Consider the following 12,838-nt stretch of genomic DNA (forward strand, 5'->3'; position numbering starts at 1 on the left):
AATTTAGTGTCTCCCATTTCTATACGAACTTCTCATCCTACCCTATTTCTGTCAGTGTCCCTCAAGGCTATGTCCTTGGACCCCTGTTCTTCTCCGCCTATCCTTTTCACCTGGGACAATTCAAAGTCCTATGACTTCCAGTAACATCTATCTGCTGATGACACTCAGATTAACCTCTCTAGCTCAGATATCACCTCTCTGCTGTCCAGAATCACAGAGTGTCTCTCAGCCATGTCCTCCTTCTTCTCATCACGCTTCCTAAAGCTTAATGTGAACAAAACTAAACTCACCGTGTTTCCTCCATTCCACTCAACTTCCTTACCAGATTAATCTATCACAATAAACAAAATCAAGCTTTCCCGTTCCAGAAGTCCACTGCCTCGAAGTAACCATTAACTCTGCCTTGTCCGTAAAATCGCAAATCCAAGCTTTGATCACTTATTGCCACATGTAATTGAAAAATATTTTGTCCTTTTCTTAACCCTGAATATACTACAATGTTAGTGCATGCCCTCATCCTTTCACACTTCGACTAGTGCAATATCCTCCTCTGTGGCATCTCAGCTAACACTATTGCACCTCTCCAGTCCGTTCTTAACTCTGCTACTCGATTGATCCACCTCTCTCCTTGCTACTTCTCCAATTCTCCCCTCTATAAATCCTTTCATCAGCTTCAAATTCCCAAGAATACAGTTTAAACTACTAACATAGACTTAAAAGGCTGTCCATAATCTGTCTATTACATAAATCTCCAAACTAACCTCTCGTTATCCTCCCACAGATATTCTCAAGTTCTCCAATGACCTCCTCTCCTCCACACTTCTACATTTAGTGGTTCCTACTCACCTGAGTCATCATCTGTAGGAATCTCCTCTTTACACTGCACATCACTTATCACATATGTCTCTGTAGTAGTAAAATTGTTCAGATCTTCACCCTGTAATAAAAGTCACAGACAGATGAGGAAGTCACATCGATGATCAGCTCTAATACTACCATCTCCACTGTTCTCATTACCCAAGTTTAAAACATATAATACTGGTGTATAAAACAAGACCTTAACACCCTTCTACACTTCATAGGGGGGATTTCATTACACCTTCTCTCCATTTACCTCATGATCCTGAGGAACATTGGGATTTTCTTGTTTACAGTCCTGTAGCAGAAGAGGATTTCGATATCTCTCTGGCGTTTTCCTCTTACTGGATAGAACTGGAGGAAACACATACAGGGTATGAATTCATTCTTTACATAGGCATGATTATAAGCCATGTGTATTTATTCCTGTCTATTACCTGGTGATGTGAGGGGCTGGGGAACCTCCATCATGACATCGTTGTATAGATTTTTGTGTCTTTCTAGATACTCCAACTCCTCCAAGGAGAAAAAGACGGCGACATCCTGACATCTTATAGGAACCTGACACATACAATGACACCATCATCCCCCAGATCCCTGCATAGAGTTATTGCATAATGTCTCAACATTCCCAGCACTGTCACCTCTCCAGTAAGCAGATCAATCATCTTGTAGGTGAGTTCTAGGATCTTCTGGTCATTGATGTCCTCATGTATCAGGGGATGAGGTGGAGGCCCCGTGATTGGGCTTAGGAGTCTTCCCCATCCCTCAGACACAGGGGTCTGACAGCGCTCACTAGAGGTCTTCTTCACTACTGTGTAATCCTGGTTACGGAGAGACACATTAATAAACCTCACTACAGACATTCCCAGAGTCCTCACCTCTCCAGTTCTGTCCATCTGTTATTCCCATAGATAAGAATGATGTAATGTGACGTCATCAGAATCTCACACCTGTCCAGTAAGCCGGAAGAGGATCTCTAGGGTGAGGTGTAATAATTTCTCTTCCATCTTGTTCCTCTTACTATCCACCTTGTTCCTGTCATTATCCACCAGGAAAATTCTCTTATATAGAAGATCTCCACTGATGGGATCCGATATTGTAGGGACCTGAATGGGAGAGATGACGATGCAACACCATAAAGAATTACTTGAGACAATAAGCGGAAACCTATGAGGAGATATAACATGTAGATGTTTATTAGTAGTTAGGAGTATTTCATGTGTGGTTATTGAAAATGGTTTCCAAGTGGAAACTGTGTTATTGAAAAGAGCCAATAGTAAGAAATTTGAATTCGCCAGCTTCATTGAAATAAAGGTGTATTCCCATCTCCGAGATCCTGTGCCAATATGTAGATGTAATAATAATAATGATAATATTAGCAAATACCTCCAATTAGAAATGTAGTATAGTTTTTCTGATTCGCTAAGTCACTTACCCAATTTAGGGCATTGCAGTAGCTTGTGTATCTATGTTTACTACCATAGCCAGCTAATTAACTGTCATTGTAACAGTGGCCATAACCATGGATACCTAAGCTCCTGAAATGCCCTAAATGAGGAAAGCGACATAGCGAATCAGAAGAACTATACGGCATTTCTTATTGGAGGTATTTACTAACATTATTAATATTACTACACCTACTACATATTGGGATAGGATCTTGGAGAAGGGGATACCCCCTTAAATTAAAAATGTTGATTTGTGGTGAATAAGTTCACACAAATTGCATGATTAAAAAGCCTCAAGTTGCCTTGGAAAATATTAGTAGTACATTGTGATTTCCCCTAGGAGGCAGTTGAACATGTTTTGTACTCTATAATGCAAAAACAGCCTTTTTTGAACAGCATACTGCAGTATCCTCTTTTTAGACTACCTAAATTGTATAAACATTCAACTTGTCCATTTTAGGGGCCTGTGGTATATAGACAGGCAGTGCAAACAGAAGAATCCGTTTTTTTCACATTTTTTTGTCTGATTGACAAAATTTGTTTAATGAGTAAAATATTTCACACATCCTCAGCATAAAAATAGCTTCTTCCCTGTGTGAATTCTTTGATTCCCCAGAGTTCACTTCTTTGTAAAGCATTTTCCACATTCTGAACATGAATCTGGCTTCTCCCCTGTATGAGATCTCTGATAGAATAATAGAATTTAGTACTAAAACGATTCCCATAAACTGAAAATGACTTATTTGTTTGAATTCTCTGCTGTGCAAATTTTCAGCTAATGCTATATTTCCTATATTCTGCAGTTAATAGTAACTCGACCCTATAAAAATTCTTTGATGTGCAACAAAATTTGCCATAAAACTGAAACATTTCCCAAATTCTGAACATAAAAATGGTTTCAACCTGTGTGACTTCTCTGATGTCTAACATCTACCGTATATACTTGTGTGTAAGCCGAGATTTTAATCACATTTTTTGTGCTAAAAGAGCCCCCCTCGGCTTATACATGAGTCATTGTCCCAGAAAGACGGCGGGGGAGGGGGAGTGCGGGTGACAGGAGGAAGAAGCCGGCGGCTATTCTGTGCCTGCTGCTAAAGAGAAATGAATATTCACTGCACTGGCAGTGAATATTAATTTTTCTTATAGCGTGCAGTGTTACTGCCACGGCCGCCGGCTTCCAGCACACATCCTACTTACCTTCCTGCGCACCCTCGCTGCAACTCTTCTGGCCGAGCGAACACATGGCCCTGCTCATTAAGGTAATGAACATTCACAACTCCACACTCCCACGCCTATGGGAGTGGAGAGGCATGAATATTCATTACCTTAATAAGCAAGGCCACATAATCGCTCGGCAGGAAGAGCTGCTGGCGCCGGAACGAGATGCAGCGAGGGCACGCAGGAAGGTAAGTAGGATGTGGGTTTTTGTTTTCAGAGGAACCATGCATACAAGGATAGGGGATAAGGAGCCATGCATATAAAGATAGGGGATAAGGAGCCATGCATACAAGGACATGGATGGGGGAGCCATGCATACCAGGATAGGGATGAGGTGACAATGCATACTTGGCTTATACTCGAGTCAATAAGTTTACTCAGTTTTTCGTGGCAAAATTAGGCGCCTCGGCCATACCTCCCAACTTTAGGGGAAGGGAAAGAGGGACAAAGTCAGCGGCGCGCGTAGCGCGCCGCGGCAAATTTTAGGCCACACCCATTTCACAACTAGCCACGCCCCAACCACACCCATTTAGCACTTCTGATCACAATGTTTCGTTAACAATAATTATGAACAAAAAAATATGGCCACACACGACGCTCCATACTGTACAATGCAGCACAGCCCCATAGAATATAATGCAGCACAGCCCCATAGAATATAATGCAGCACAGCCCCATAGAATATAATGCAGCACAGCCCCATAGAAAATCTCGCAGTACGGATGCCATACGGATTACATACGGAGGATGCCATGCGCAAAATACGCTGACACACCCTGACTACGGATCAATATTTTGGGGACATTTCTCCGTATTACGCCCGTAGTACGGCCGTATAATACGTGGCGTATTGTCTTACGCCGAGTGTGACGCCGGCCTTAGGCTGGTATAATTATTATAGGGGCCAAGTCCCTTTTGTATATATATGCAGCACTCATGTTACTTCGACAGCGCTGCAGCCAATCAGCGACTCATGCCGTCAACTCTGGGTGAGAAACTGAGTTAAGTGATTGGCTGCAGACAATAACAGACACTAGGAGCAGCGGCGGCAACTCAGAGGTGGACCTGGGGAGAGGGAGTAACACACACAGTGAGGCCGGGGGACGGGCGAGGGCCCCTTTTATCATAGTGGAGCGACAGCTCGTACACGGTCGGCTGCAGGTCTTTTCTACCGTCCAGACCTCCACTTGCTGTCAGTGAAGACTGATTTCCCTTTTAATCATCCAGAAGCTGAAAACAGCAGCGGTTCCGTTACAACTGCATCCAGTGCGATCATTTCCCCTGCACTGACACATTGTAGGAAACAGTCAGCCTGCTACAGCTGGAGGAGATTCAGGTCTCCAGTCACTGACAGCAAGCAGAGTGGTGAACAACACGTGCAGACATGATGCGGCAGCATCCCAGATCTCCGGGCCTGCTGGCACCTGTAGTCCCACCAGAGCCACGCATGCCCAGCCCTGAGCCTCACCTCCCGGCCGTTCTCCTGCCCCACCAGCCCGGCCGCCGCCTGCTTGGCCATCCCGCTCTCATCCAGGCCGAGGCCCTTGACATGGCTGTGGGTGGCGATGCGCTGAGTCTTCGTGGTGCTCTTCACCTCCTCGATCTTCATGGTGCCGGTAACGGAGGAGCGGACGGCGGAGCTGGGGTCAGTGCGTGCGGCTCCTCACAGCGTGCGCGGGAATGTGCGCCCGTACAGCGGGTTACCATGATGCGGTTACCAAGGCCGCAGCAAGAAACGCCCACCGAACCGACATGCTGCGTCCTGATTGGTTGCTATGGCTTGGATTCCGCACACTGAGATTGGACAATTAAAATGCCAATCTGTAATTTCAGTCAGCAACTTCCGCTTCCCGAGTGGGCGGGGCTGCTTCACCGGCGGCCGCAAATTCGGGATTTTAAATGCCCGAAGCGGGACAGCGGGACCCCGGTGCCAAAGCGGGACTGTCCCGCTGAAATCGGGACGGTTGGGAGGTATGGCCTCGGCTTATACTCGGGTCGACTTATACTCGAGTATATATGGTAATTTCAGTTTAAAACTATTTGTACATTGTGAAAATGTATGAATTTGTAGTCTAATTGTTGAAACGTTGCCCACATTCTGAACATGAATATGGCTTCTCCCTTTTGTGACTTCTCTGATCAGATAAATGGTTTGTTTCCCTGAGCAATTTGTCTGATGCATAATGTGAGGATTCAAAGTTAAAACATTTTCCACCTTATAAACTTGAAAAAAAGGCTTTTCACTTTTGTGAATTATTTTGATGTGTAATGAGTTTGTAGATGTATTTGTATCTAACACATTTTCCACATTCTGAAAATGACAATTCTGTGATGTCTAATAATAGATAATTTGTTATGAAACAGTTCTCACATTCTGGGCATGAATATGGCTTCTTCCCTGTGTGAGTTCCCTGATGTTTAAAAAGATCTGAATTCTGTCTAAAACATTTTCTGCATTTTTAACATGAATATGGTTTCTTTACAAGATGGGTGGTTTGCGCTTCATCGCCCCTTTGGTGATTTTTACTTTGCTTAACAGCCTTTGATAGGACCTGTTTAAAATGTTCAGACGATAGATCTTTGCTTTGCTCTTCATAAGTATGTTGTGTTTTGCGGCCATCTTTTGCTTTGAAGTCTGAAAACATCTGATGTCCTTGTAATCTCCCGGAACAGTCATCTGCCAAAAACATAACCTGTATTAAAAGGGATGTCGAGTTAAAACACTGTATCACCTATCCAAAGGATAGGAGAAAACTTACTGATCAGTGGAAGTCCAACCGTTGGGACCCGGGTTGAACAGCAGAACAAGGAATTCTTATCCTCAACATAGCACTTTTCTCCCTGTTACAAAGTGGAGCAGCAGGTCGAATGATCGACGAAAGAGTCATTACAATGGAATTTTCTTACCTTTACTGTGTCAGAGCTGGTGCTTAACCCTCCCACCTGATATCCACCTTGTATCCAATACTCTTCCCTGATTCTTTTAAAACAGTGGTCTGAAATTAAAATTTCTTTTAATCCTAAATCTCTATCTAATATCATAATCAAATCTTTTTTCTAATATACATGAATTAAAAAATCCCTATCATCCCCTCTCTAGTATAACTGCTTCACTTTTTACTACTTACTATGTGATGATGCTTCATTTAAGAATGCCAGTACATGCTGGGATACACAAGTCCCCACTCTGAAACCAAGTGTCATCAGTGATGTCTGTTTCAGGGGATGTTTTAATTCCTGCTCTACTGAGCATGCGATGATTGTCAATTTCGACAGTTGCTCAGTAGGATCTTATCACTGCGCACTAGTCTTCTCGGTGCACAATGCACTCTCTTGCCAACTCTGGTAAAAAGTGATGAGCCGGCAAGAGAGTGCACTGTCAGTACGCATTTTAAGGAGAGAGCCGGATGGAGAGGAGAGAATGAAAGATCAGATGTGCGAATGAATCAAACGTGCATGGTCAGTTGAAAGGGAGAGGGAACTGCGCATGTTTGGCCTCTTGAGGGAACTAGACGGATGGACATAGGTACCAGTAATGCTATCACTAGGAGGCACCATACTGACCTTCAAAGGTACATATGTTTTGAAAGATACATAATTTGTAATAGGTTTAATTTACAAAAGCGTTTCTTTATGTGCTTACTACAACATTACCTATATATTCTATGGTGGCACAACCCCTTTAAAGGTGGTGCCATTTGTTCATAGGGTCAAAAAACGGAGATAGTATCCCTTCAAATAGCATAGTGAGGGAACAATAGGGAGTTTTTAATGTGTATTAGAAAACAGATTAGATAATAACATTAAATAGATAAACATTTGGGATTAAAATCCATCTTGGTTTTGGATCACCCTGTGATGTTTGAATAAAAACAAACAAACAAACAAACAAAGAATATGCAGCATCATTCAATTTTAATGAATGATCAGGTGAAAAACAAGTGTTTTTTTGTGTGCATGAGTTTTACATTTCCTCACACTATCAGTATTTGGTCAGTATTTTACATCAGTATTTGTAAGCCAAAACCAGGAGTGGGTGATAAATACAGAAGTAGTGACAAGTTTCTATTACTGTACACTTTTCCTCTGATTGCTCCACTCCTGTCTTGGCTTTTAAATATTGATGTAAAATACTGACCAAATACTGAACATGGCCTAAAAATGATAATGACCTTAGACACACAACAGGCGGAGTTTACATGAAATAACATCCGATTTGCTCAGACAGTTATATGCAGCAGAATTTTTTAGCAAAAAACACAGCATAAAAAAATGCAGCATTTACACTATAGATCACCGTAAATCTGTTTACTGTATTGTAAGAAAGTATTAGTACAATTACAGGGACACCAAATATACGTATTTTTCAACAAGTGCATTAAAATGTTGTTATTGTAATTGTTTTTCATTATCTTTTAGTCATTTTATAGTTAAAAAAAATTTACTTATTTTTCCCTAAAACACAGGCCTATAGAAATGCACTACTGTATACAGTTGTACCTCTATTTAACAGTACAACTTACCTGTAATTTAGAACAGTACAATGCATATTTAAGTACAGACAATTCTCCAATACTTGACAGTGCAGGTGTTATAATTGTGCACACACGGGTAACTGAAAAAGGCTGGCTCAACCACAGGGAGACGCCACATCTACACCCAACTGGTCCCTATAAAGACTAGAAAAGCCCTAGCCACACAGGTAAAAACATCACCTCAGACTAACTCTCTAAAAGGTAGTCGAGGGGTTTTGAGTACCTCCTGAGGAATCAGACAGGAGGCCACAACACACTGCAAACAAGGGAAGAGGAAAGTTTGAAGTAAAATACGAAAACCCAGGGTGAGAAACTAAAACATCTTCACATTGGGTTGGGAGGGAAAATAAAATAAAAAGGAACAAGTAACATCCCAGAAACCTAACAGAAGTAAAACGAAATGGTGCTGGGAAGGAAAGCAAACAGACTCACTGCAGGAATACAACAGGAATTTACCAAACTAGATAAACTCCTTAGCTGAAGAGCTGGAACTTATGAACACATATCCACCAAGAGGTTTAGCCAGCAAGGAAGTACAGTGAAGGGTGAATATATAAAACCCCACCCAGAATATGATAGGGCAAACCAAAATGGGAAAATGAGAAACACCTGGAGAGGAGCAAGCCAACGAGGGAAAAGAAAGACAATAGAAACCATCAGTATTTGGACAGGGAACAAAGGGAAATCACTCAGGAGAGGAACTGACCACGCAACAACAGGTCACCAGATCGAATCCCCAAACCAAGCCATGACAGCAGGCTGTGGCTTGTAGTTTTTGCTGCTTACTGCAATGATAGAGTTTGGATGTTTGAATCAAGGGTAGACCAGATCTCAAGAAAAGAAAAGAATGACTTATTTAATTGACTGTGTGTAAAGAGCCGACATGCTGGCACTGCCTGCTAAAATCAGGGGAGGAAGAGGGACTATGGAGTAGTGAAAATGGCAGGAAAGAGACTTTGCACAGTGAGTGAAAATTGGAATATTGCCCTGACCTCCCGGGATGGTTGGGAGTTATGCAGTTATCCAGTGACTAATTGCTTGGTTTTTCCTTTTCTTTTGACCACACAAGGTGAAGTAACACATTTCTCTGCATGTCTTATGATAGTAGTGAGTGTTTTTGCTGAATCATTAGATTTTCCAATTGCTGATCATTTTATTTTCGAGGAAAAAACACCGCTACCAAAGGAGTTTGGCAGCCCTATCATAGAGAACAAAGGACTAGTTGGCCAAGCTATGTGTTCCTGTGCATGGAGAAGTCAGGAGAGACAGTTGTCGGCTGAATGGCCATTTGGCCGAAAGCTATCTAATGTATATGGGAACCTTTAATACTCTTGTCAATGCAGCTGCGGTGCAGTACAGCGCAACCTCCACCAGGGGCAGCTAGATAGGGAAGCCAGACTGCACACACAGAGCAGCTGAACAGACGCTACCTAGTGGCGAGAGCGAAGTCAGGAAAGCCAAGTCAGAGCACAAGATAGCACAACAGTACAAAAAGATTTAGACAGAATGGATAGTCAGGACGTAGCAAGGGATCAGTAAACCAGGACGGGCAAAATACGGTACAATAGGGACTAACTGAAACTGAGTCAAAAGCCAAGCCAGAAGGTCAGAACCAGAGAGTCAAGCAAATCTACAGACAAACAAAGAGACGCTGGGAAAGGGCAGGCAGGGATATAATAGACACAGGACAAGTCAGGGTTCACAGTAGGACAAATCAAGGGCTTCGAGTCAGGTTCACACGCCAAAGACAGAGCTATAGCTGACACCACCTTCAGGATACCTGGGAGCTAAAAAGCAAACCCGAGCCCAGAATTAGGCAGAGCAAAGTTAACCCTTGACATGATCTACCCAGAGAAAGAGCAGACAGGACTAAACTCCGGAACGGATCATGACAACTGTGAATTTACTACCAAGAGAAATGGAACTGGGATTGTTGCTATCTCGGGAAGAATGTTCCAAACTGAATCTGTGCTGAAGAGGAAAGCGAACAAACTCTTATACTATCTGTGCGCTGTGAGGATGCTCTATGCGATATGCATACTCTAGGCCACTTTCCAACTAGATTGGCTCAGCCATGATCAATGCAAGTGTTTTGAGTGAGGTCGGAAACAGTCTAGTCGGAATGTGGCTGGGAGTATGCATAACGCATACTTGTGGTCACATGACTGCCAGCTCCTGAAGACAGCATCAGAGAACACTCACAGTGTGTAGTGTGTGCAATGTGAGGACTCACAAGTTTGCAGTTACAGAGTGACTGCAGACTTGTAGCTTAAGACCGGACAGCCCCTTTAAGTTTAAAATGAGGTCAATTTTGAGAAAAGACTTGCACTGATTTAACTTGAACACCTAGCGCTTTATATATTTCAAACTGTACAGTAAATTTACCAACATTATAAGGTATATCTGCTAATCCGCTATGGAAGATGGGTCACTGCTTGTACCCCTGTCTGTAATACGAAGTCACAAATGATATTGTCTGATGGCAAGTCTACAAATTGTTTGTACCAGTAGAAAGGCAGAAAGCTTGGACACACTTTATCCTTATTCTTAGTTTTAAGGTTATTCATGTACATTCACCTGAAGAAATGGCTTTAGCAGATAAAATCCAATTTCAGAATTAGATAGCTGGGATTCAGACATTCTATCGTGACAAATTGGCTTCTATGTGGAAGTGAAATCTGTGACTTCTCTACATTTAGTGGTTACTACTCACCCAAGTCATCATCTGTAATAATCTCCACTTTAAACCAGTTATCACCACTCACATATGTCTCTGTAGTATTAATATGGGTCAGATTTTCACCCTGGAACAAATATTGTAAGTCACAGACAGATGGGGAAGTCACATCTATGATCAGCTCTAATCCTGCCATCTCCACCGTTGTATTTACACAAGTATAAATCATAATTACACAAGTATCTATATATATAATCGTTTTATGATGTTTTTTTCTTGCATAAGCACCCAGTATCCTATGGTATAGTTGACGCATGCATGCCACATATGTGATTATCAGACTTTGCTGCTAAGTGGCGCCGTCACCTTTTTTTTTTCTCTCCTTTTTTATTGTGGATATATATAATCGTCTAAGGTCCACTTCCATCTGTTTGTCTGTTTGTTTCTCTGCCACGGAAATCCCGCGTCGCTGATTGGTCACGGCCGGCTGGGCGCGACCAATCAGCGCCAGGCTTAGTCCGGCCGCGAATTGGCCCTTCCCCACTCCCCTCCAGTCAGTGCCCCCTCTATACTCCCCTACAGTCAGCGCCCACATAGCGTTTTAGCAGTCCGTTAAACGGACTGCGTTACACCGTGGCATAACATAGTCCGTTAACGCTGCCATTAACCCTGTAAGTGTGACCAACTTTTTACTACTGATGAATGCCTATGAAGCATCAATAGTAAAAACATATAATGTTAAAAATAATAATAAAAAAAAATCATTATATTCTCACCTTCCGGCGTCTGCGGCAGCTTTTCCCGCTCCTCGCGACACTCCAGTCCTAAGAATGCCTTGCGGCAATGACCCCAGATGACGTAGAGGTCTCGCGAGACCAGTACATCATCACGGGTTATTGCTGTAAGGCATTACTGGGAACGGAGTGTCGCAAGGAGCATCACTAAACACCTGGGCTGGATCTGGGGGCCACCGGAAGGTGAATATACAGTACAGACCAAAAGTTTGGACACACCTTCTCATTTAAAGATTTTTCTGTATTTTCATGACTGTGAAAATTGTACATTCACACTGAAGGCATCAAAACTATGAATTAACACATGTGGAATTATATACTTAACAAAAAAGTGTGAAACAACTGAAATTATGCCTTATATTCTAGGTTCTTCAAAGTAGCCACCTTTTGCTTTGATGACTGCTTTGCACACTCTTGGCATTCTCTTGATGAGCTTCAAGAGGTAGTCACTGGGAATGGTCTTCCAACAATCTTGAAGGAGTTCCCAGAGATGCTTAGCACTTGTTGGCCCTTTTGCCTTCACTCTGCGGTCCAGCTCACCCCAAACCATCTCGATTGGGTTCAGGTCTGGTGACTGTGGAGGCCAGGTCATCTGGCGTAGCACCCCATCACTTTCCTTCTTGGTTAAATAGCCCTTACACAGCCTGGAGGTGTGTTTGGGGTCATTGTCCTGTTGAAAAATAAATGATGGTCCAACTAAATGCAAACCGGATGGAATAGCATGCCGCTGCAAGATGCTGTGGTAGCCATGCTGGTTCAGTATGCCTTAAATTTTGAAAAAATCCCCAACAGTGTCACCAGCAAAGCACCCCCACACCATCACACCTCCTCCTCCATGCTTCATGGTGGGAACCAGGCATGTAGAGTCCATCCTTCACCTTTTCTGCGTGGCACAAAGACACGGTGGTGGGAACCAAAGATCTCAAATTTGGACTCATCAGACCAAAGCACAGATTTCCACTGGTCTAATGTCCATTCCTTATGTTCTTTAGCCCAAACAAGTCTCTTCTGCTTGTTGCCTGTCCTTAGCAGTGGTTTCCTAGGAGCTATTTTACCATGAAGGCCTACTGCACAAAGTCTCGTCTTAACAGTTGTTGTAGAGATGTGTCTGCTGCTAGAACTCTGTGTGGCATTGACCTGGTCTCTAATCTGAGCTGCTGTTAACCTGCGATTTCTGAGGCTGGTGACTCGGATAAACTTATCCTCAGAAGCAGAGGTGACTCTTGGTCTTTCTTTCCTGGGGCGGTCCTCATGTGAGCCAGTTTCTTTGTAGCGCTTGATGGTTTTTGCCATTGCACTTGGGGA

General features: G+C 42.9%; 1 protein-coding gene across 2 annotated transcripts in view; it reads right to left on the reverse strand.

Annotated features, from left to right (window-relative positions):
* LOC143767339 (uncharacterized) overlaps positions 1–12,838 on the reverse strand; it is a 200,490-nt gene that overhangs the window by 29,627 nt on the left and 158,025 nt on the right. For both annotated transcript variants that reach the window (XM_077255574.1, XM_077255575.1), the window contains 7 exons: positions 10,776–10,866; positions 6,080–6,204; positions 1,812–1,967; positions 1,503–1,682; positions 1,296–1,419; positions 1,115–1,212; positions 847–937 (listed from right to left, as the gene is read on the reverse strand). In XM_077255574.1, coding sequence (XP_077111689.1) covers positions 847–937; positions 1,115–1,212; positions 1,296–1,419; positions 1,503–1,682; positions 1,812–1,967; positions 6,080–6,204; positions 10,776–10,866 — 865 coding nt within the window. The remainder of the gene's footprint in view (positions 1–846; positions 938–1,114; positions 1,213–1,295; positions 1,420–1,502; positions 1,683–1,811; positions 1,968–6,079; positions 6,205–10,775; positions 10,867–12,838) is intronic.

The sequence above is a fragment of the Ranitomeya variabilis genome, chromosome 4 (assembly GCF_051348905.1).
Source record: "Ranitomeya variabilis isolate aRanVar5 chromosome 4, aRanVar5.hap1, whole genome shotgun sequence".
Lineage (NCBI taxonomy): Eukaryota > Metazoa > Chordata > Amphibia > Anura > Dendrobatidae > Ranitomeya > Ranitomeya variabilis.